The sequence below is a fragment of the Psittacula echo genome (assembly GCF_963264785.1).
Source record: "Psittacula echo genome assembly, chromosome: 9".
NCBI lineage: Eukaryota > Metazoa > Chordata > Aves > Psittaciformes > Psittacidae > Psittacula > Psittacula echo.
This window is the reverse complement of record NC_137745.1, coordinates 8,828,049-8,853,251: the sequence shown is the minus strand read 5'-3', so window position 1 is coordinate 8,853,251 and position 25,203 is coordinate 8,828,049. Positions and strand designations below refer to the sequence as shown.

General features: G+C 40.1%; 1 protein-coding gene across 1 annotated transcript in view; it reads left to right on the top strand.

Moving 5' to 3' along the window:
- Positions 1 to 239: 239 nt before the first annotated feature.
- Positions 240 to 25,203, top strand: part of TAFA4 (TAFA chemokine like family member 4) — a gene marked incomplete at both ends in the record, with an annotated part of 46,962 nt that continues 21,998 nt past the window's right edge. The window contains 2 exons of the mRNA XM_080625540.1: positions 240 to 319; positions 3,384 to 3,499. Coding sequence (XP_080481666.1) covers positions 240 to 319; positions 3,384 to 3,499 — 196 coding nt within the window. The remainder of the gene's footprint in view (positions 320 to 3,383; positions 3,500 to 25,203) is intronic.

Below are 25,203 nucleotides of genomic sequence, written 5' to 3'. Positions count from 1 at the left end.
ATATTTCAGAGCTGCCTTGTCACAGTTTCCCTGTGTTCTTGGAAACAAGTGAAAAGAACAATATGACTGCTGCCTTGGATTGCACTGTAGATGGCACTGTGAAACAGTGATTTTGGTAACAAAGATCTATTTCACAGCGCTATTCCAGACGTTAATTGCACTGTAATATGGCTTTCTTTCTAGGTCCCCGAAGTGAAGGGAAAATTCTGAAATGCAGAAAAGTTTATTTGCTGCTGCAAATGGGAATCTGGAATAATTATGAAAAACACACTGAAATAATTGTGTTTGACTGGAACAAAATTCTTGCAAAGTCCCCAAGGTAAGAGCACTTTTTATCTTTCAAATGACACTGAAGATTTGCTGTTCTGGTTAGCAACAATATCCACTTGAATCCAACAGAGAATGAAGGCTTGACATTTCTAAAGTGGCAGCCCACTGACGCTGAAGGGCTCAGCACCCCTTGCTGCGTCTGCCTGCCAGATTTCATCTTTCCCCTGCCTTTTTTAAGATCCTCTTGTATTTCTTCATACGAGTGGGCTGAACACTTGTGCCTTGTCTACCTGCAAGGCAGACTAAAGTTGGCACATGTAGCATTTTAATGGTACTGGAGGCTTTTAGCAGCCTTTCAGTTTGGATATAACAAAGTTGATGCTTTGTAGTGATACACTTATTCCTGGACTTGAATATACTTACAGAGGGGTAAGGTTACCCTGTTAACATGATGAAACCTGGCTTCACATTCCCTGCCTAACATCAGGGCTATGGCTTCAAAAGAATCAAACTCATAATCTGAGAAAGCTTTTGAAATCAGGTCAGCACACAGGCATTTCCACAGAGACTAGCTCTGCTCCTGCACTGGGAACGGTGGGAACACCTGGGTTCACTTACATGTTGAAACAGCAGCTGTTGGGCATGTGGTGTGTGATTTGGGACTAAATACCTGTCCCTCCCATCAACTCACATCAGAAATAGCATGGTCAGAATGTCTGATTTGTGGTGTTTAGTTCCAAGGGTTAAATCCTGCTTTCAGTCACATCTTGGGAAACCTGAGGGAAGCTCCCTGTCTCCATTATGATACTACAGAGTGACACGAGAGCTGAGCTGTCCACTGATGTTTGCATCAGATTCCTGTGTTTGCCTTTAGAGCAACAGAGGGATGGTATTGCAAGATGAGCTGAGGATGACTTCCTATTTAGTGGTACCTGGTGCAGGAGGTATAAGCTGTGTGTTTCTCAGGGAGAAAGCAAGTAAACTAAGATTAAATTCAGCTCTCTCCTCCAGAAACTAAGGTTCAGTTACCTGGAGAAGATTTGGGGGACTAAAATCTGGTTGATTTCAGAGCTTACTGGGAATTGTCCTTAGACTAGTATTGAATCAACAGCAATAACAACATTTGTGCTGGTTTCACAGTGACTCAATCCCATTAGCTGCAGTAGCATTATGTGGTTCAGCTGGGTACAAGAGGTGAATTAGGTTCATGCTTATTAGCTGAAGTGTAGCTGCTCTGAATTAGCCCTGAAGTGCTTCATGGGACAATACTTGTAGAGTAGGCAAGGACCAGTGATGTCTTTATCTTCTGGGCTTGATTCATGCTTGCAGGAGACTTCTATGTACTTCTGCAAAAGAGCATCAGCATGTTTCTTCCTGTACTGGCTCATTTACATTCAGGGTGGCAACGTACTGGGCTTAAAACAGAACACCTTAGAGCAAGAAAAGGTACGTTTTTGCCAAGTCAGTCCTTAAAAGTGGCTTCTTTACATGTAATATTATTTTTTCTTAAATCTGTTAACGTTTTTTAGCAGTATTTGTTTAGCAATATTTGCATAGCTTCTTAAAAGAGTTAATAGGCTGGAGTAGAGCCTATAAGGGCAGCTGAAGGTGCTGGGGTTTTCACCAATGTGGTTTTGTTTTCTCAAGTGTAAAATACTGTTTGTTGCTAAAATATATTTGTTTACAACAGGTTTTTGGGTCTCAGCCTTTGATATTAATAAGTTTATTTGCGATTTGTTTGGGCTTTCTCGGCATTCCTGTTCATACACAATGAGAGAGCAAAATTGTTTTGTGATGGGTGAAAGGAAAAATTATGCAAGCATTTTGAAATGAGAAAACATGGCATCTGTTTTGGTTTTATTTGTAGGTGGTTATCAAACTCAAAACAGGACCCAATGCTTCCCTGTCTTTGACAGTAGAGCTGTCTAAGGCATGGGGTTTGGTTCTTGTCTATTCCACAGTTTACTACTGGATTAGTTGAATAATCTCAAGTATTTTAAAGATATACAGATAAATATATTATTTAGGAAATGCATGGAAAAATCAGAACTGGAATCTGCAGGGGAAAGGAGATCCCAAAGGACTTTTTGGTGCAAATAAGCACGCTTACGATAGGCTTACCCAAATCCCAGTGTGCTGATTAACTGCACACTAACGTCACTGCTATGAAAGCAGTATTTAGTTCAATTTATGCAAATCTATAAATTGCCTTTAATTAATTTGATGTATTCCTGCTTACAGCAGTTGCTGAAAGTGTGGAATGTTCTATCTCAGGGTTCAACTGCATAATGCCTACTTATGTATCACACAAGTAATAAATCATCATAACTGAGTTTAACAAATGATTAGATTACCTTTCTATATGATGAATGGCATAACATAAACAATTGAGGGATTTAATTGTAGACATGTGTAGCAAAATGACTGAAGATTTGTGGTCACACTAACACAAATAAGACCAACAACATCCACCTCCTTTAGAACAAATGTTTTCTGAGATGGTTTCTAGCACCCTAAGTCCTTGCATGTTTGACTGAGGTGTTGGTTTCATGAGTGTTTAACCCTCAGCAAACTTAGGAATCTCCAGGAAAATCAGCAGAAGCCGTGTGCTTGGGAGATCCAGCCAATTCATGTGCATGGCTGTATGGGTGTTGGTAGCATTAGCAAATATATCCTGAGAAGTATTAAGTAAAAAGGACATTTTTCTGTGATGTTTCTATGATTTTGAGGGAGGTAGAGTTTTTGACGGAGGTAGCACAACTTATAAATATGTATAATTAGATTGGAGTGTGGATGGTTCTTAATCCAAAAAACCCACAACCCCTTATCTCAGATTCATAGAAATGCATTGCACTCGTAATATGTTGTTATAAATATGTGTTTGTGGGTAATATGATGTGCGACAGCCATTGCATTGCTTCTAATTATGAAGCATGCTTAACAAAGAATTGAACCCAACTAAACCATGAATATGATTTGGTCAGTGTTGACTTGTAATAAGCCACTTCATTTTTTCTTCAATATCTTCTCAGCTTTTCCTTCCCCACATCATTTTTATGTTATTCCCTACTCACGATGTTCTTTCACTCAACTGCTTCCTTTTCTGCCTCCAGGATGAGATTCTGTGCCAAATCAATGCTTCTATCTGACTGGCTCTTTCTGGTCTATGTGTTAATGGTCTGCTGTAAATTGTTGTCCGCCTCTAGCCACCATCCCCGGGGGCACACAGGTAGGAGATTTTAAACTCATTATGTGCTACTGAGACCAATTAATACTACTTGCAGAATGTTAGAGCCCACTTTTTAGCAATGGATAATTGATGAGGCTGTTGACAGCATGTTATAATCAGTGCAATGGGTTAAAAATAGATCAACAGCAAGAAAAATATGAGTTACTGTAATTTTTCATGGGTTTTCTCAAGTAATTTTATATACTGAATCTCACCAGACAGTCTTTGGAGTGACTTCTTGACTGCTAGGAATTAGGGATTTGTTTTTGTTGTTTTGCTTTATTATTTTCCAAAGATATTCTGAAATGCATCTTTATCTTCTCCCTCCGAATCCGGTTGTTATCGAGAGACTTTACAACAGTGTCATTGGCTCTGGTAGGCAATAGATCAAAGTCCTCAGACTTATGTTAGCTAGTTCTTTCACTTAAATTTAAATACTGAAGTGTGATTTAGTTCAGCTTGTGGTGTGCTCCTTCTTTTCCCAGCTTGCACAGTGAGGCAAACAGAAAGATATTTGCATTTAAGAGGATACACTCTCGTAGTAGGGTATATCTATCAGACACAATGTAGTACCTTCTCAGAAAAGACACAAATGGCTCAGAACAAGTTGGATTAGCTTCGTGAAGTACCAGACTGGATATAACATCTCTGTGCTAGGGGGAATGGCTTTAAGATGAAAGAGGGTAGATTTAGATTAGATATAAGGAAGAAGTTATTTCCTGTGAGGGTGGTGAGGCCCTGACACAGGTTGCCCAAAGAGGCTGTGGCTGCCCCATCCCTAGCAGTATTCAAGGGGCTTGGTGCAACCTAGTCCAGTGAAAGGTGCCTCTGCTCATGGCGGGGGGTCTTGACTAGATGATCTTTGAATGTCCTTCTGACCCAAATCATTCTATAATGCCTTAGATCCATATGCAATGTTCTTAGCTCTGAGCCGGACTCCTGTGGGTCTGGATCTAACGTTAGCATCCACTTCAGCTTAGCACTAGGAAGTGGGGATGCATTTGTTAGAGGCTCCATCCTCCAGATGAGACAACCTATTGATCTCTTTCCTGGCTGCTTCCTGTGATCATCAGAGGCAGGAGCTGAAGTCTCCTTATCTGGGCACCAAAATCTCTAGCATCCTGGCAAGCAGGATTGACTGTGACCTGCATATAGCTGCTGTGTCTGTCTACATGCCCATCAGCAGTGTGTGTAGCTAAGAGCTACACAAACCACCTCCTTGCCTTATCCATCACCAGCTCTGTGTTCCCTGGTGCTGTGCAGCACTCATGTGTTTGCCATAAGACACGGTCACAGGTTATGGAGAATAACTGACATTGCTTTAAAAGCCCACAAAGTAATTTCAGAGAATACAGTGTTAGAGGGTGATTCATATTATTGCTTTGCAGGTAGCTGTTATGGAAACTAGTTGAACCACTTCAATGAGGAAGGGCGCCTATGCACGATGACAAGTTAATTAGGCCCTCTTGACCTTTGCTGTAAACAACTGCTGCTCAGTAGATCATTTCAGAGCTGACTACACAGCAAAACCTGGAGAACAGCCCTCTGCAGCTTTTGTCTTTCTGGGAAGAGTCTTGTAAGAAGAAATGTTATTTTTGTCTTTTAAAAATGTACTTAGCTTGTGTACTGGAGGGAAATACCCGTAATAATGCAGTAGTGATCCTGTGTTGTAGGCTTGTAGGATGAACAATCTTTGTGTGTTATGTAAATCATGACAATCGTTTTAACATAGCATTTTGGAATGCTTGGCTGCATAGTTTTAATTTACACTAGGAATTCTTTCCCCCATATTAAAGAAGTACTCAGATTTGACTGTAGAACACAATCAAGCTGCTTGACTGTTAAGCAGATTTAAGTACTGTGCTTTCTCTGGTAGGCTAAAGAAAGATTGTGCTTTTTATTAAGTTTGGTCATAGGTTATGGAACTCTTTTTCAAATAGATACCCTTGAAGCTGGGACATTCACACATCTTTTTTGACTCTGGTATCATATTCTTCCCCAAATGTGAGTTTTTCTTATGCATACATGGAAGCAATCCCCATCCTACTTTATTATTTCATGTAGCAATGAAACAGTCACCCCATTTTTGATTCTCCAGCTCCCTGTGTCTGCCCTATGGCATCCTAGAGCATTCAGAAGGCACTGGGGGCTCTCCTCAAGGGGCTTGTGTTTCCCAGCCTCATTTTATCTTTGCTGTTTGATATACCACCTAGATTGACCTTCTAATGTATGATCAGATGGAATCTGATATGTGAGCAAGACAGTGTCTTGCTCACCAGGAAAGCAAATAATTTAGCTGTTTTAGTGTAGCCTGTTTTGTGGAAAGCAAATAATTAGCCTCCTTTGTTTAATACAAATTAGCATGTTCTTGGATGGCAATTGAGATAAAATTCTTCCATTCAGTAGACAACATGAATATTTTTCAAAGTAAAATGTCCTGAAGCACATCAGGGGGATGAATTCAAGTTCTGGGTTTAGCAAAGCCTTTATCTGGTGTCCCTTAGGTCAAGTAGCTGTAACTCGACAGGAGTGTACTGAGGTGGGAAATACGAGCTGTGTATGAGACTGGGATCCTTCAGGAGGGTCTGGGTTTTAAGAACGTATTGTATCTGCTCCCGAAAATGAGTGTGTTTCAAGCTATGTACTTGCCATCACTAGTGGCTTTTGAAAAACTGCTTCCTCATCAAGGTTAAAGAAGTTTATTAACTAAGAGCAGGCAATAGAATTTAAGAAGTGCAGATTGACTTCTTTCTTTTCAAAATGCTGCCATTTTTAAGGACCCTAATCTGGGAAAAGACAGTTATTGACTGTGGTCGTGTTACATGGTGCCTGAAAGAATGCCATTTGACAGCTGTCTCTGCAATATTCAGGCAGGAACAGAGACTAGATCTTTAAGGACCCAATAACCATTCTGTTTCTGAAAAGTGGGAGAGAATGCCACTGAGCAATCACTGTGACAGAAAAGGGCCTCTCCACTGTAATAAAGTGTAAGACAGAGCTGGCTCCTTCTTTTGTTCTGCAAAATATTCTCTGCCATCTAATAACTGTTAGTGAAGAGACTGTTCAATCTAGCAAGCCAATCCTGCCATTGCTTTGAAGCAGCTTGGATCTTGAACCCAGCTTGGAGGCCACAGACTGTTCTTCATTCGAACACTGTAATTGCTTTGACTGGCAGAGTTAACTAGGCAAAAGGTAGAAATGTTCCTTCTTATTACCATTAGCTCACTGAAGATGCTGCTTATGCAGATTATTTCAGCAGGCTTCCTGTATGTCTATGTAGAGAAGATACGTCAGAATATTCATCTGACTTTGTGGCTCTGAATTACCCTTGTAAAGAGTTTGTCTTTTGCACTGACAGTAACTGAGAGAAGCATAAGCACCAACCTTACTATGGCTATTTAAAATTGGGCAGTATTTCAGGCTCCCAGAGTACCTAACTGATACCAATATAGCTATCAATTCCATGCTGTGCTGAATGAAGCAACATACATTTAGTAACAGAGGAGATTTGTTTCCACCTCACTGCTATAAGTCAGGATCCACACATGATGAAGCATTGAAAAGGCACTTCCTCAGGTCACCTCACGGCAGGACTGGACTTGCAGACCATTAATTGGTATAGCCAGCTGAGCAGTTTCTATCATGAATTAACAGTGCAGCTTGGCTTTTCTGAGACTGCTGTGTATTATGTGATGATGCTCGCCTGAAATGCTGCCAGCCTCCTTCTACTTGCTGAAGGTTCTAGATTTTTTGAAAGCCCATTCTTACTGATATGCCTGGAATCCATGTACTTAATGAACATCCATCTGTAGTTTTAAGTAGGGCCAAAGTTGTCTCTGAGCTGTTTTACTCAGTTCAAGTTTTCTTTTTTCTTTGTGATTTCAAGTGAAGACATCAGTGGTAATACTGTAAAGCTGGTAATACTGTAAAAGCTGGTAACAATTTGCTTGCTTGCTGCACCTGCAGGACGATGCAGATCATAAGGATAAATCACTGTCTGTGTTTGAGTGCACTGGGACAGCTTGCTTTTCTGGCCAACCAGAGGAGTAACAACTTCTTTTCATGGAGTTTATTCCTTGTTTCGCTGCAAGACTGTTTTATTTACAGAGTTATTGGTGGTTAAACGGCACAAATCTTGTTAAAAATGCCAGTGGCAAGCAAATATGCATGACTGGAGACTGGGAAGTGTGTTTGGGAGGGAATTGTCACCAGCCTGAGCTGTTGTAAACTCTATGTCTTTGCTTAGTGAAATCCAGCTGAAAGTTTGTAATTTGCTGCCTGGCATCTTAGATGTGATCTCCAGCAACCAGAATGTTGCCCTACCTGGTTTTCAGAGGACCAGTGATTTCCATCACCTGTGAAAGGAAAGATGCTTTTGCAGACTCTGCTGAGCAGGGCCTGAAGTGGGACCTGAGATAATTTTCTGGGATTCCATGAATGTTCTCCTTTGTTTTCTTTTGATTGATGCTTGAACAGGGAGAGACACGTATGGAAAGGCTTGGCTTGCATAAAAGCAATCTAAGCGAATAATGCAGCATTGCACTTGATGCAGAAGACAAAGCCTCTGCTCGTTGCTGCTCCCTTTCTGCCCTGGCTATGGCTCACAGAAAACAATCTTTTTCAGAACATGTCTGTCTCTTTTTTTATTTGTCCTTCTTTGGTTGTTAACTGAAGAGGTGTTGATCTAACCTATCAGAGGGGTGGTCAAAGTCGCTTGTTTGTCATAAGAAATAGCCCTCTTGTCATTTGGTAGAGGCAAGCATTGCATGTATGTGGACCTGAGGCCAAGATCTATCCTTGATAGATCCAGACCAGACCTGCTGAAGGCAGTACAGAGGGTATGTGTTGAATGAGATGCTTAATAATTCTTTTCTGTGTCCCAAAGAGCACAGAGAAGTCAGTACTTTGGAGGAGTGAAAGAATCACACCCTAAACCTCCATACCACACTGGAAAAGTACATACTTCATTGCCCTTTATTAGGCTGTGAGGAAGGACTAGCAGCCTATGATAGGTAAAACCTGGATGTGTTGTCAGTGTGGGGTGTGTGATCAGTCAAATAGACATCAGATGAAGAAATGAACATCACAGTAAAGGCATTCAGTGATGCTGTTGGACTGGACTTAGGGGCTGAGTGGCAGGTGGGCATAAATGATGCTGAGAACATCCCAGACAGGATCCTGTTCCTTTATGCACAAAAAAGCAAATCATGTGCTGAGGCATGCATCAGACACTGTTTTGGTTTGCAGGACCCCGCCGCCCCGAGCCTGCTCTTTTTAAACTCTGAATGTGAAATGTCGCTGTCAGCTGGAATTCGGACCTGCCAATACCTCTTGATCATGTTTTTGGTTTCAGATGGTCTGATAGGCTGGATAGTTCTGCATCTATTGCAGGTTTTCACAGCTTCTAGGAATTTGTGGGCAGGATCCTGGCCCTGTGGTGGTGGAGTCAGAGGAAAAATTCTTTCTTTACACAGGCTCTAGGACTTTACCTGCTTAAGTGAAGGCCGTGTGTGTGAAAAATGCAGCTTTCTCTTAGAAATATTGCTACATTCAAGGAGAAAGGGGAAACCCAGGCTTGTTCTCCCCTTATTTTGGGGTTGGAGCATCATTCTTCCTAGCAGCGCTGTCGGGTAGCCAGGGGCTCGGATCCCAGTTCCACCAGAGGGCTCTGTGCGGCCACGAAAGGGGTTCCAGTGCACAGCCACAGATGGGCACCCCTCTTGCTTTCCCCTGATTTATCCTAACTGTGCATTTTACTAATTAGAATTATGAGTACTTTGTATTTCAACGGGTCAGATGTGGTTATTGCACAATAAACCTTAGCCCTCTGTTCTGTTTAACTTCTTTTATGTCTTAATGTTTTATTCAGCGTGCTATTTATGTGTTTTATTATCCACCTTCTAAATATAGGGTAGCTGCAATATACAGCGCTGGCTGTAACCTCTTCGAGTAATAAGGTAAGCAAAGCAATTCAGCTGAGGAATAGGTTCCCTTTAAGACAAAAAGGAGTGAAGTTCACTGTGTGGTTTGTTGGTGTATTTATTTCAGAGACGGAAAAGAAGATGCAGAAATACTTCTTATTTTCCTGATTTCCGTGCCCCAACCCCAAATAACAATGGGAACTTTTAGAACATATGACAGATTTTGACAATGATTTCAATTTGGATGCATAGCTGTGTTACCAGTAAAGAGGCAATTCAGTGATAATCTATCTTTTATAGGATAAAACGTAGCTTCTGGTATCATTTTCCATGAATGGAATGTGGTTGTCTAGGAAAAGTTTTTCATATTCTAGGGAGTTTGGGAGTGTGTGTGGAATTACAGACAAATCAGTGAATGTACAGGTTTTGTGCGTCATGTTTCATTATATTTCAAAAGGGGGGGATGGACCATGTTCTGTGACAAAAAGAAGATGGAGTTTCATTTACCACACAAGTGGCCAAGTCCTGTATATCAATTGGTACAGTAGGAGACTGAAGCCAAGCTCTTTTCTGCAGTATCAAGGTGACTTTATTTTAAAGCTATTGGAGAAAGCTTGTGAAAACACTGTCTTTATTTTATTCATTTTACATTGACAGGATCGTTTTTTTACACAGCTGTGATCTCAAATAAATGATAATCTTTATATTCCATTGACCATCTTTCTAGCCAAGAGAGCTTTCTTTGCTCTTTGTCTTAATCTTTGCTTTGTCTTAATCTTTGTCTGAATCTACTTCTCCTAACTTAGAGCTTATATTTCCAATATAATAATTTTTATTATATATATTTTATATACAGGCTTCTGCTAATGTGAGGAGAAAGAAATGATTGAATAAGTGACAATCCGCAAATAGGATGGAAAGCGTCTTGTCCTGAGGGTTCAGCTGGACGAAGTGATGCAACAAAAGCTGTAATGTGTTCTACTCAGGAGCTCTACTCTGGGTTTATATGGAGGTCAATACTTTCAGTCCTTAGGAGGATAGATGCTTGAGTAATGAAGGCACTAGATTGAATTGTGAAGGAATTGTATTAAATTCCTTGCTCTGAAGTGATTAAAAGGCCTTCCTAAGATGAAGTCCTGACCTCACTGAAGTGGGAGTTCGTGATTCTTCTGTGATTTAGTTTCCAGCCTGCTCTGGATATGTCATATGATTTTTCAGTCCCAGCAGAAAAGTTAGACTTCATAGTTATGATTTTATGAACGCTTAAGCCAGTCATTTTTACAGAATTCATCAGTCAGTGTTTTGCAAATCACTGCAATTTTAAGGGATGGAAAGTGCTTTAAGGCCTGTTCTGCTATTGATCAACTTGTCTGTGTTTGCTGCATGGGCTGTATTGCCACAGCCTTACAATTACATTAATTGTAATAGGAGCACAGTCTGTCCCAAACTTAAAGTCCAATTTAAATGTAATTGTAAGGCCTCATGCCACTGGAGAGTTTCATCCCAAATGAGTGACAGTACAGGCTTGAATAGAAGTCCACAGAAATGGATAGCAGTTTCTGCTGATTTGGTGATTTAGACTTTGTGTCTGCTTTTGTCTGTGCTGTCAGATGAAGGGGCATTCAGAAGCAGGTTTGGACATGCTGACCCTGTGCGCTGGCTTCCATTTCCGCATGGTTTTGTCTGTTGGTGGATACAAAATATTCACTCTATATTTAAGAGCAGGAAATTAATTGTCATACTGGCTGTGGCAGCAAATGCACCCCACCTCCTAATCCACTCAGACTGTGTGACTGTGTGAAGAAGGGTTCAGCTCTGCCCTCATGCCAAGCATAATATTTTCCCCTGCCATACAAGCTGTCCCTCAACATTAGCTTGAAAGTTTACAGTGTTGATGTGGACAAGTTTGAGGTGGACAAGTTTGTCCTGTGCTCAAGGACATGTTTAAGCAAGCATTTCTTCTTAGAAACCAGAAAACATTTAATTAATAATGGACGAACCTGGAGATGGAATTTTTTTTAACTAACATGTAAGTGTTTTGTTGGCGGAGCACCTCCAGATTGCTGCCGATAGCCCTTTGCTGCAGCTGTCTGTTTATCAGTGTTTGGCAGCATTCTTGCATTCCTTCAGGAGAGTAACAACTGGTAGAGGACAATGGATTCTGAATCAGGAGATTAAAGATGTCTTGTAGGGTTCAGCAGGGTAATCTCCCCTCATCAGCCTGGAGATGCTATCCATCAGCACAGGAGTGGAGGGTACATCTGACATTCATTATCTTCCACGGTGGCAAACTTTAACAAAACCCCCCAAATGACAGAAGTTATGAGTAGAAAATTCTAGGATCAACAGTTCTATTGCTTAGTGTTTGACCTGCCTTCATTTATTTTGTCCCCTTTCTTTATTTCCTCTCTGTTTCTGTGACGGGCATCATCCATATGCCTTGCATGGGACAGTTGCTATTCTTTGTTTTAAGAAACAATGAGCAGGTAAGTTTGAGGCAGGATTTCTCTTAGCTTTACTTACTGCTTGCATCTTCCTGATATCAGTTCTTCCACTGGCATCCTAAGATGCAGTGAATGTTTTGGAATAAACAGTTTTCTTTTACTGTCTTTTTCGCACAAATTACTGCAAATTAGCATGATGTGTTGTACTTCTTGGGTGGAATGGCAGGATCTTTGTGTAACAGATCATGATCATGTTAACCAGTCTTTGTATGGTTTTGTATGTAGCTGATTTTAATTTCATGGTGGCTGTTGATGCCTGATAGCAAAATGAAATTGTAGGCAATAGTAAAGCAAAAATTGAAATGTATCAAGGTAGGCTTTTCTGTGCATCTGATCTTCAGTTTGGTTGACGAATCTTATCTCCTGTGCTCTGAACATCCTTTCTTCTGTAGCTCATTTTTCTGTGGGAGATTTCCTTTTACATAGCAGGAAATAAAAGTTGATAGAGGGCATGCTGACCTCCTTCCTTCGTGCTTCCCCTGGATTGGCATTGGATGGGACATGAAGATGAGGGTATTCAAGGGCTCTGAGGTGGCATTAGCCTACTTGGTTAGAGTACAACTCTCTTTCCACAACAGTGCTAAAGAGGAGAGAGGAAATGAATGCAAGTCCCTCATTCATAGCTATGACCTTTGTAAGGTACCGGATTGGATTCAGTGCTCTTCCGAACCCAATACACAGCACAGTGAAAGACAAAATTGCTTGGAAAAAAGCATAGAGATATCTGTTTTCCCTATAAATATTTATTTACAGCTGTTTTATACTACCCTATACGCCGTACAATATGAAAGCATCAAGGCTTTCTGACATGTTCCCTACTGCTGCGGTCCCACTGATGTTGTTTGCATAGTCTGGTGATAGAATAAGGAGTATATTGAAACACTGGAAGTTATGGAGCCAGATTACCATATTTCATGAATAAGCAATAATTGTGAAAACACTTTGTGCCCCTCTCCACCAATTTTATCTTTAAAATGAGGCAAAATAAATACCTTGTCACGGTGCCTGTCCTATTATGACTTACTGTTTTGCAGAGATGCCCTCTTCAGAGCCTATCAGACAGGAAGATCTTTGACTGTATATCATCACTGACATTTGTTGCTACTCCTAAGTTTTCTTAGATCGTCTTTAGAAAACATAATTTACTGAAAGTATGAAAATCAAGTCAGAGCCTAATTTGAAAGAAGTGCAAATTATGTCACTTGGCAGAAATCATGTGAGAAACAGGAGTGTCTTGCCCAAATTGTGGATATGCTGATGATTTCTGTCTATTGAGTCCTTCCAGCAGATGCTGGTATTCCTCCAACTGGAAAAATATAAATCAAACAAAAAAACCCACCCCAAAATCAAAGCAACAGAAATATCTCATTTAAGCCATGAATGTAGAAAGAGGTCCCCACTGTTCTCTAGGTGTAACTGGTTGGAGTCGGCACTATTGGGTCACTGAGGAATTAACATGTAACTGATACTTGTAGTTTCAGTGTTTTTAAAGGTATCTTACCTTTAAAGACTGTCACTTGCTTGACTGTGTGCCCCAAGGAGTTGCTTGGTTTTGGAAGTAGCTGCTCACAATGGAGGTTAATAATTTACTTAGTTTGGGTTAATTTCCAGATTTTGTTGTACTTCCAAGGTTTCAGGAATGGGGAGGGAACAACATAGTGGATTTTATTATCAGTCTTATGCTTTTTCTTTTCTTTTGTTTGAACTACATAGGAAAAAGCACCAGTTTGACGTTGAATTTGGAAATACTATGGCAGGCGTCCTATTTTTTTCCCCTGCCACACACTGTTTTTACTGGAAATACAAAACCCACACAAGTTTGTATTGACATTCTTTAGAAATGGACTAAAATTCCTTCCCTCAGCAAAATGCTATTTACTGCAAGAGATGCCACAGTCCCCAAACAAGGAGCCAGGATAATTAGCCTACAACTGACAAATAAGTCTGCTATGCTAATGTAAAGAAACATCCTTTTATCGGACTCTGTCATATGGTAGTTTGTGCCAAGCTAGAGAGAAAAGAGAGTTTACTCTGAAACTATAGCCTCTTTTGGGGGAACACATCTAATCCAATGGTGACTATGGAGAGCATTTTCTTGACCCTTCCCCAGTATCACAGGATTTGAATTAACTGAATTGTGGATCTGAATCAAGGCATGCGCAGGGATTTTTGCAAAATCACTTCTATTTTTCTGTAGCTAGAACTGTGTCAAAACAGCATTGAAAAGAACTATGGCTGCAGAATGACCAGTTTAGCAGAGGGATAAAGGTGATCCAACATTCTCTGTGTTGCCTCTCAACAAAATAGAAGGGTCTTTGCCCCGAGTGCTTCAGTCTAAATAAACAGCGATAAGCTGGAGTAACTCTACTCTGGCAGCCAGGCTCACTGAAAGCAAAGCAATACAAGGTGTTTGTCAGCAGACCATGAAGTGCTTTACAAATGAAGTGTGATTATTCTCATTTAACAGATGGGCTGAAACACGCATGTGTGTGTGTGGTGAATACTTCCAGATCTTGGGAACAAATTGGACTCAGTTGTAGAGCAGTGCCAAAGGTCGCATTTAGATTACCTTGCCTGTGACTCAGTGGCTGGGCTGCTATTTGTGCAAACAATGCAGAGCAGTACTTAAATACCATCATTGCGCTGTGCTGGCCACCTACAGTGAGGGCATACACCTATCAAAGCTGACAAGTGATTGTTAAGCTCCTTCCCAAACTTATTTACAATATTTCCTAGTCCAGAGTTCATTAGATGACTTGATCAAAAGGCCATGTAAAGAAATGCAATTTTTTAATCATTAGTAACATTTTGCATTGAGTGCTAAATACTTCATTCTTACAGATAGTGAGTTTTGCTCACTGTATTTTTTTTAATGGAATACGCATGGGCTTTCAGTCTGTTAGATGGTAAACAGTATTAGCAAGGTCATTGCATGATCGAGGAAAAACTACATGTTGTGAGATGATAAATTCAATCAGGGACAAGCCATGGAAAGATGTCTGGTTTGTAGCAGCCTCAGCAGATGGTTGTAATGAGACAATGGATATTGCTAATTGCCACTGCTCTTATATTAGCATGTTCAGTAAGAACTGGTTTGCCACTTGCCTGTGGGGATGGGGAGAGAAGTGGGGTCCTTCTAACTGTGACAGGTGACAAGACTGTCTCTCCATTCAGTACATAGAAAACTAGAATGCCAGGACCCTTCTTTCCCTTTGGTCTTCCAGCAGTTCTGATGGCTCTAGTAGGATTCGTCTTAGGGGCTGCCAACAGCACTCTGGCAGTGCACAGTTGAAACAACTGATTGATAGCATCACTCTTCAGGGATTGCAGCGTCTGAGCTTCTCCAAGGACAAGGGCAGTACCACTCCTCACCACCATTTGATCAGCCACAGTGGTAGAAACCTTAAAAGTACAGTCAAGTCCTAGGGCAGAACCAAGATGAGTGACATTCTGGCTCACACAAAACCAATAAGGTGTTTTTAGTGAGACACTATTTCCCTGTGAAGTTGGAGTGACTGCTTAGATGAAAAATGAGATTACAGGATTAAATAAAAGGTACTTTCAATTTATGGTGGGGATAGCAGACAGGGTGAGAAGCATGAAATGAAGATGCTGATCACTGGAGTTATCTGGGTACTGTGGTGTTTTTAGAGGCCTGTGTTGTAACAAAAGAGTTACAATAGCATATGAGGATGTATTTCAGATCTTAATACCATTTTGACTTAATGGATTTCTTAAATATCCCTTTCAATTTTCTCTTTACTTTTATTCCTGTATCTGTTTAAAAATCAGTAAGTTGTTTGGGTTTTATTTTAAAGGTCAGTGATGTTATACTGGAAATAAAGCATTAAGAAAATAATTGATGAATATAAAAAGACAGTATGAAACACACAAGGATAAACACTGTGCTTCAATAAGAGTGTGAATAAAGAACAACATACAGTTGTGAAATGTTCTCTGGGGCAAAGAGAGCTACTTGTTACTTTCTGCATAAATCTGATGACTTAAGCTATCTGCTCTGTGAAAGGAAGATAATGTCAGGCTGATTGATAGGATGAACAGGACATGACAGTCTTCAAGGAAGAAGAAATGCAGAAATCACTTTCAGTGGAGACAGGATCTCATGATGTTTTTGAGCACTTGCTAAGCTAACTGAAATTCAAAAATCACATTCAATGATGAAATGAGAGGGAGACAAATAGGTCTGAGCTAATGATTACATACCCTCTGGACTAGAATCAGAGATTAAATATTGTGCATTTTCAGTTAATTCTGCTGTCCTGTATCCAAATAAGTGTTTAAGTTTAAAACATGATGAAGCAGTAACCTGGTAGAAGTGCGCAAAGGCTGAGATTATCCTTCGTGTTATGCACTATGCAGGTCTTGTCTATGCAATGTTTGTATGGCTTTGCAAGTTATGTATGACTTTAATGCCGCAGTTAATTATTTTTGAAAGGTAAATGGGCTTTTTGTGTTTTGATATATGGTTGGTTTGGGGTTTTTTTGGTACAAAGGACAATTGTTTACTGACAAAACACAATTATCTTAAATTAATCCTGAAATTAAGTATTGAGAGTGTCCTGGGCCTTGGTGCCTTTCTCAGGGAGAGCTGAACAGAACATATGGCAGAAAATAAGGGCAGATATACTTGCAGATTCTTTGTAGAAATCTGACTTGGTGTCTAGTGCAATGTACAGCACATGCTCAGAGGGCAGCTCTAAGTTTTGTCTGTGATTCCAGTAGAATCCTGTTTCTAGCACCCAGGATTTCCTGGAGAGTAGAGGGGCTCTGACTGTATCCTGATTTTCAGGAAGCTTACCTGGACAAAGAAAACAACGTATGTCAGTTTTTCTGACTGCTATACAAATACCAAGATAATCAAATAGTTAGACTGATGTGGATGAGTCCTCAGTACTTCAACCAGATGACATGTGCATTATGATTCTTCCATTCTGCTGATGGTTTAGCTGGATGTCAATACTGGTAAATGATGTTTATGGACACAGTTCCCCTGCATGTACCAAAAAGAAAGCATCATCCCCTTTGTTGCTGACTGCTATATCACTACAGCTGTTTGGAAGAGCTCTGTGTAGTGGGATTTGATGCTGTTGATAAAATGATAATTTTATGTTCCTTGTAATAATTTTACAGGAAATATTATAAAGGTGTGAAAAATACGGACATAAGCAAGAGTCAGTCTCAGCAGCATCTCATGGTTTCAGAAAGCAGTGTCCTGATTGTGCAGCCAGACCACTGAGGAAAGCTGTCTTTTCCACTCTCTGAGTCTGATGTCAGTCCACTTCCCACTGCTTTCCCCCCATTCTCCTTGATTTGCTGGAGAAGTTCTTGTGTATTGATGTCTTGCTATAGAGTCCTATTAGCATCAGAAATCTGTCTTCTTCATAAATTGCCCTGTAGACTGTACCCTGACAATTCGAGTTGGCTTTAAATTGTTGTCATTGCCTCTGCTTCATCATCCACAAGTAATGATGTTGATAATGAAAATGTTATGCTATCATTTACAAATTCTGAGGCCCTCTGTTATCTATGAGGACATGCTAAATAGATAGCAGAGTATCAGAGTCCCATTTTGCTCCACACATCTATATTCAGAGCTCCCAAGTACTGAAACAAGGCAGATAGTGGCTTTTAAAGCCAGATCTAACAAGATATTAGATACCTATCACTGCAGAGTAGCAGTCAGTAGGATTTTTCAAATGCATTTATGAGAGATAGTTGCTGAACTTCCAGTTTAAATGCCATGAAATTTGTAGGTTTGAAAACCTGAAATTTGTGATGGTATAAGCTGAGACCCTGCAAGTTAGAAAGCTCTGTGCAGCCATTTGTCTGTCAGCTCCAGCATCTTAAAACAGCTAAACAGCTGCAGGATCGAAGCAAATCAGGTCCATAGAGTGATTTCACAGGCAGCACCAGGAATGAGCCAGGGAGCAGAATGCCTCCATTGTCCTTGTGCAGGAGTAGCAGACTGTTCCGACAGTTTCTTATTCAGCACTTATTTTATTTTACTTTCTCTGAAAACTTTTGTCTTGGATGGCATTGACAGGCGCAGCGTAAGCATCAATCTGACAGCGACTCGGACTCAGCCCTTGTTAATCATCGATCTTTACTCCAGTGCTTTGTACTCGACCTCCCCACTGGATGGCAGCAGCAGAACACGTCCATATATTCCCTTTTTTATCTAAGGTAATGGGACTGTCCAGGTTAGAATATATTCTCCCAGCTTTCATGTGACTTTCTCCCTACTTAATCTTCTGTCATTTGCCTCTGGGTATCCAGGAAAGACACAGCTTGGTCTTCAGTATCCTTCTCTCACAGTGTCCAAGAACGCAGATTGCGGTACTAGATTGTCAAAGGGCCAGGGGCCTGAGTCAGCCAGGGAGGAGGTGATGTGCCCCTGTACCTAGTGTGGGTCAAACTGCAGCAATGACCAGCTCAGCTTGCTGATAGAGCTTTGCCTGGAAAGAGAACTGAGACTGAGCATTTCCCTTCCAATTTTTATGAGGTTATATCAACAGCGATTAAAACAGGCAGGTATTTACCTCCAGATAGTGTGGACGCATTTCCCACTGCTTAAGGAATGATCCTCATCTTAGCAGGCTTTGTAATTAGATTTGACCTTGAGCAATCACACATTCCTCATGTTCCTTGAAGCATTGTTTGAATTTTTGGGTCTATTTAAAATGTAAATTATGTTACTTAAAGTTTATAACAACATATTGTGCAGCATTGTACCTTTAGAAGCACAACATACTACTTAACTAAATGTCCTGACTTTATGCTGAGTGCTCAGACCTACAATGCTTTATATGTGTGCAAGAATTTAAATGGGATGCAGCTCGCCTCCAAGGCTAACAATTCATTAGGATGAAAGTGTGGGCAGTTCAGCTTGGTGTCAGTGCTACATTCTTCAGCTATCTGTGTGTCAGGTCTGTACAGTATGGGAAAAAGAGGTCTGTACAGTTAAGGCTCTTTGCAGTATGAGAAAGTACCTCAGAAATTAAAATGCTACACCTGCTTTCATTGGAGGTGATTTTAAGTTTAAGAGGAAATACTTGTATTTGCTAGGGCATGAGTATGGAATTAAGTGGGTAGGCTGAAGATGGTGCTGTTTGTTGCAAGCAGGAAACTAGAGATTAAAACACAGACTATTTACTCAGAGCATCAGGGCCTATAAGTGCTGTAGCAGTGACATCCGGTGACTGGATTGTTATCAGTAATCCCACAATAGTTCCTTTTGGATATGTAGTAGAGACTTAATCCCAGGCGCAGGTCCTAGTGATGGTACTAGGCAAGAATGTGGAGACAATAAAGTGAGGAAAATTATTATGTGGGAAGAAACGGAATCTTGGAGCTGGTACAGGCTTGATCTCTGTTGTGGCCCTCGATCTTGGAATGAAACAAGATTTTGGCAGCTTGTTCACCTCCTTCTCAACTTGCTTGCAGATACAGTGACACAAACCTGTTTGAAACTTACCAACACAAGCCGTGTGCACTGGCTGAGTGCATCATCTGATGCTGCGCAGTGGGAATTGAGGCTGTTTGACTTATGGGACTCTCCCACTTGTTGAATTTATCTGGTTGGTTTAAAAGCCTAAAGGGAAAGTCACTTCAAAGGCAGATTTGTTAGAAATAGAGATTTCTTAATTAGGGTTAATTGTGTCATTCAGAGGAGGTAACTGGTTAGCTATATTAATTTAGCTCTCTGATCCACTTGGGATTGAATATCCCAAAGATACAAATACACCTCTATATGTCCCAGGTGGCAGATGATGGAAGATCCAGGGAGAGGACAGAACATCTCTAGCTGGCAGACACATGAAATAATCCATACAAAATTGGGAGTTCAAGGGGAATTTGGAAATAGCATAGATGTGTACTGGGATTTTTTCAGGTACAATCATTAAGAAATGATACAGTGTAATGAAGAGGCGATTTATGTAGTTGTAATAGTTGCATAAAAAGGCTGCTGTTAAGTAGATCCCTATGTTGGTGTTCTTGTTCCAAGTAGTGGGATTAGCTGCAGGTGGCAAGAATGATGCTTTGGTTTTTGTCCTGAGCAAGTTGTTTTTTCTTTCTCTTTAGTTGTCTGTTCCATTTCCATTTGCTCTTGTGTATTGTGATACTTGTCAATCCAATAGTCCAGCATGTTCTGAATTAATTATGGAGTGCTTCAGAGTAAATAGAACTGGGACTGTTGCGGAGAACAAGAGATGGCTGAGTCTTCTGTGTTTAGTGAGATTGTTCAATTAACAGTGCTTTCCAGACATGGAACCACATGTACATCTTGCATTTCAAACACCTCTTAAACCTGAAAGACTGAAATTTCCTAATGGAGCAGGACATATGTAATTTTACAGTCTCTCTAACTGTCACTGACTGTTCCATTAGATTTTGATTATAAGATAGGAGCCTATAAGTGAGTAGCAACAAATGCTGAATGGGAAAGGCCATTGACCCAGGAGCACTGGAAACACCTTTTAGACACTTCTGGAAATCCTATCTATCTGCAAAGCCTAATTCTTATTACTCCACTTTTATTATATGAGCAGTGTCACTCCTTATGCTGATAATGACAGGGAAACACCACCAGCAGCTTGCCTATTACATCTCTTTAATCTTGTTTCATGTTCAGTGTCAAAGTTATAAAGTGTGTTTAGCAGGATCCCATAAATAATTGCAAGCCAAGAACAGAATAATGATGGAAATTAACTATTTAGTTAGCCAGATCATGTAACTGCAGTGCGATGTGTTGCCAGGAAAGACTTAGTCCAGGTTGCTGTTTTGAACCTCTTTGAAACCTGGAGGAAGCCTAATTTGGGAAACGTTACGGATTTCCTTATGTAATAATTCTAAGAAGCCTTGCCCCCTGTGACCTAATTATGTCACCGGCACCTGCACAACTTTGGACTCATGCAAGAGCGCCACAAGGCATGTGAGCTTTGTAGTGATTTTTTTCTGTAAATTGGATTTCACCTTTCTCCCCCCTCCCACTACAAGCTGCTGATTTCAGTGTTTTACTTGAGGTTGGAGGCTCCACTGCTTTTTGTTTTGGGTTTGGTTGCGGGCTTTTGTGTTTATTTGTTTGGTTGTTTTTTCTCCAAAAGCAAGGGATATAATGATAAAACTCATTTGTCTTTTTAATCTTCACCTTGTAATTAGAGCTAAGAGAGGCTGGGAAGAGATGCCAGGCAAGTAAGCTCTTTTCCTTTAAAAGCTCTCTGGGTAAGTAACTGAGTCTTGGGAGAGCTTTAAAGGAAAGCAGTAATGAAAATCCTGCAGAAAAGGAAAAATAAGCCAACAAAATTAAGACTTAAATGTGCTATTTTTATTAGGGACTGGGGTAAAAAAAGACTTCAGTACCTCCTGGGTTTGTTCTCAGATAAAACATTTGAATCACTAATTATATTTAAATATTCTTTATGTGTGGATGAGCTTCCCTTTTTGTTTCTGCCCCAGTGATTTCCCCAGTACTGAGACTTTAGATGGTTGAAGATTATGTTGATCATACTTAGAGGTTTTGGAATCATTTTACCTCAGCTTTGCTTGAAAATGAGGTTGTATTTACTGTGGAATCAGTAATTGTCATGAAGTTTTGTTTTTGTATAAAGCAAAGCCCCAAAGCACAGCCCCCAACTTACTTAAATGCTGCAAATGGAAAAGCTGTGGAACTTAGGCACATGGATCTCAGAGGGTATTTAAAAATACCACCTTTCACTTGAGCAGAGCACTGACTTAGAAACAACTCATGGTCATGCCATCCATGTTTATAACAGCAAAGAAGGTGATGATGGTGGTAGTGGTAGAGACTGAATGGGAAAAGTCTGAGGCACCATGGCTGAAGTAACAGTGTTTATCATGCTGTTGGGCAGGATTCTGAGTTTTTAAGTCAGTAGCTCTTCAATGGTTGAGCAGCTCAAATCTGCGTTCATGCATGGATCTGCTGGCAGGATTACTCTAGCACAGCAGAATCCTTATTTCTAGGAAATGCATACATAAAATTTCCATTATTTGTTCCCTTCTGAATGAATGTAACACCATTAGTGCAGTGAACTCCAAAGCCTTTGATTTGCCAACTGATCCTCTCTCTGATGACTTCCGCTCTCAGCTTTTCCCTTCATCTTCAACAACCTTTGTTGTATAAATACTAGTTTGTAGAATCAAAACAACGACTCTGAACACTGCTCTGAAATAGTCAGAGATATTGCAGAGCTAAGCCATATTTTTCATTGGCACATCATGCTATTGCACAAGGCGTATGATTTTGCATTCCGTGTATGAGAAGGAACATAAGCCTCACCTTGTGCTCACATTCCTGAGGACAAATGAAACCAAATGGTTTTGATCAAGATTTCTTTTGATAAACAACCAGTTAAAAATGAAACTCAAGCCCTTTGTTATTTATGCAAGGCTAGCTTTTAGGCTTTTTAAGGGAGAGATGTCCAGGTGAATACACTGGGCCTTAGCTGGTGTTGCTTAAAACCGCATTATTTCCCTCCTCCTCAGGTGGGGTTGTGAATGGCTACCTTTCCATCATTTCTCTCTTTTTGATTGGATGTGTAATATTGCAGAAGTGGTTTTCTCCCCCTGTTGTTTAATAACTATCCTTTAGGTTTTTGAAGTGATTTGAAGTTTTTTCACTGGTTTCCGTGGCTTAATGAAGGCTGCTTTCTCCACTGTCTTAGCTTGAGGCCAAGGCTGAAGATCAAAGTGACACACCATCCATGGTCTGAAGAGACAGGGGGACAAATAGCAGCCGTGATTTGTGAGCTGCATGGTAGATGATGTGAATTTTTTCCTATATTTCTAAACCTGAACTTTGGAAACAAGCAATATCCCCATTTATCAAGGGTGTTCTCAACTATGCATCTTTCTTACATGTATTAGATTTTCTATTGATGTCAGTGAAGTCAATGGGCCTGACTTTGTTATCTCTTCCTTCATGCAGTCACTGTCCTCGTATAACTGCTATTATTTGGATGTTAGCAAGCAGCTGTAAACCTCTATTCCTTATTGCTCCCTTGTAACTCAGTGCTATGATGCAGCTCAGCATGCAGATTTTTGAGTAAGGAGAGGCAATAGTTTTCAACATAAACAAGTCCGTTGGGTCACATTAACCTCCTTCAGTCTCTGTGTTAAATAATTAAAATAAACTGGGTAGTGTTTAACTGTATGTATTTAGAGGCTTACTGGAGGAGCTTATTCAATATCCTAACACAGTGTCTTAAACCTTTCTGAGCTCCAGGTTCCCTTATTAAATATTTAGTGCATAGTGCTGAAAAAGTCAAGATTTCCTTTGTTTTTTAGAGGCAATTACTATTCTCAAAACTCCTTTAGCTTTTAAAATACTGGCTATCTATAAATAGTAATTTTCTCTAGTTGTCATTTCTTGCCACCAAGGTCTATTTTTCACTTGTTACCAATCTTAATAGTACCCCAAGAATAAACAGTTGCAGAAAGCTCTGCAATGCATCCCTGCTGTATTGTGTAGAACCACCTCAAATACCTTTATAAGCAATTAATTTGACAGCAGCCTCTTTGGATAGAAAGAAGATGTGTGTCAGCTGCTGACCGTGGTTTGGAGACATCAATATTTCTCCTCTTCTGTTTCCAAAACTGTCAAAACGAAATTAGTTAATTGGTGAGTATTTTTATGTAGCTGCTGTGGGATAGTAATTACTGGTGACAAGAGCTTCTGGATGTGCACTAACACAGTACAGCAAAACCTAGAATTTGAAAATATAAGGCAGCAACCTGCACTACTATTATGACTTGACATTTTACCATAGCCTGCCTTGCTACAGATTCAAACCTTCAAGTTCAAGGTCTTCTTGCCAGGAGAGAGAAGATTTTACTTTGTACAAAGCAGAGCTTTATAAGACATGCCATATAGCTGAGCAAAGGCAGCTTAGTGGATTAAAATAGCATCAGTGATATCTCTTGTCTCTAGGGTAATAAGTTATGAACAAAGCAAAGACCTCCAGGAAGGGATTTTGTTTCTGTGGAGTCTCTATTAGATGATACTGTATAGTAAGCAAATAACAAATTGTTTCACTGAGTCCATTCTCATTTTGCCTAATTGCCTGTCTTGGTTCAGTCCTGTGGAGATAAGACATAAGCCACCTTGTATTTATTTTTACACCCAAGGCCTGATTGCTTACTAAAAGAAGCCAGACTATGTGTTTTCTCTTTGGTAGTGGCTGGAAACTGGTCACTCCGTGCTACAGGTTCTCATGTAAAGATTTTGATTCAGCACTTTCCATGTTGTTCCATGGTCTGAAGTGGCAGCTGAGAGACTTCCTTGTTCAAGTCCAGTAAAAACATCAGCTTTGTAGTGTAAAGGTCTCTGGACAAGCCATTTACAGAATCCTGCAAAGAAAGATGTTTTATGCTTCTAAGCAGTAAGCCTCCATAAATCGTCTGTGTGCCTTGAAACATAAACTGTCATAATCTACCTGTATCCAAATGCTTAAAATTACTTGAAAGCTAACAAAGGACGAGGTGTTAGACTGGCATCAGGTTGAATCTCTGCATAGTATCTGTTCATCTCAGTAATGTCCATCCACCTGTAGTCTGAAACTTACCTGTTTTTAAACAGTGAATCATGACCAGTCATGACACTATTATAGTATTAGGAAGGATGTGTGAGAAATTCCTTGAAAGAAGGTAGTCCCAGGTTTTTACTAGACACTTCATGAAAATACGCCTGTTTTTTCACTGTAGTGTTTTCAGGCTTTATGGGGTCTACCTTAACAGACTCTTCCTTTTCTCAACTGTATTTTTTCACTGAAATTTGATGGACATGTAAAAATTCAATTAAAAAAAATCCCTCTGATTTAAACTGACAGCAATATTAAAAGAAATAGAAATCTATTCTCTCTTACCCAATTTCAGTGGTTTTTAAGTAACAATTTATTACCTAAGTTCCTGATAAAATGTCCATGATTTTAAATAAATTAAAAAGGAAAACCCAGTTACGACTGCACCTTTTAATTTCAGACTACAAAATGCATTCCTGCAGGAGATAAATGATGCTGTTTTTTCTAGTCCATTGAAAGTAGCTGTCAAGACTGTTGCCAAATAACACATCTGATTTCATGTCTAATAGTTAGCAAAATTTAATGAGTACAAACTGAAAGCCGGAATAGCTCCGTGTAGGAGGGTAGCTGACTTCTTTTGACACACCCCGTTGTTCATTTGATTGTAAGAGACACCTATAGGTGGCCGTTCAGTGCTCTCAATGCCTCTCCTGTGTTCAAGA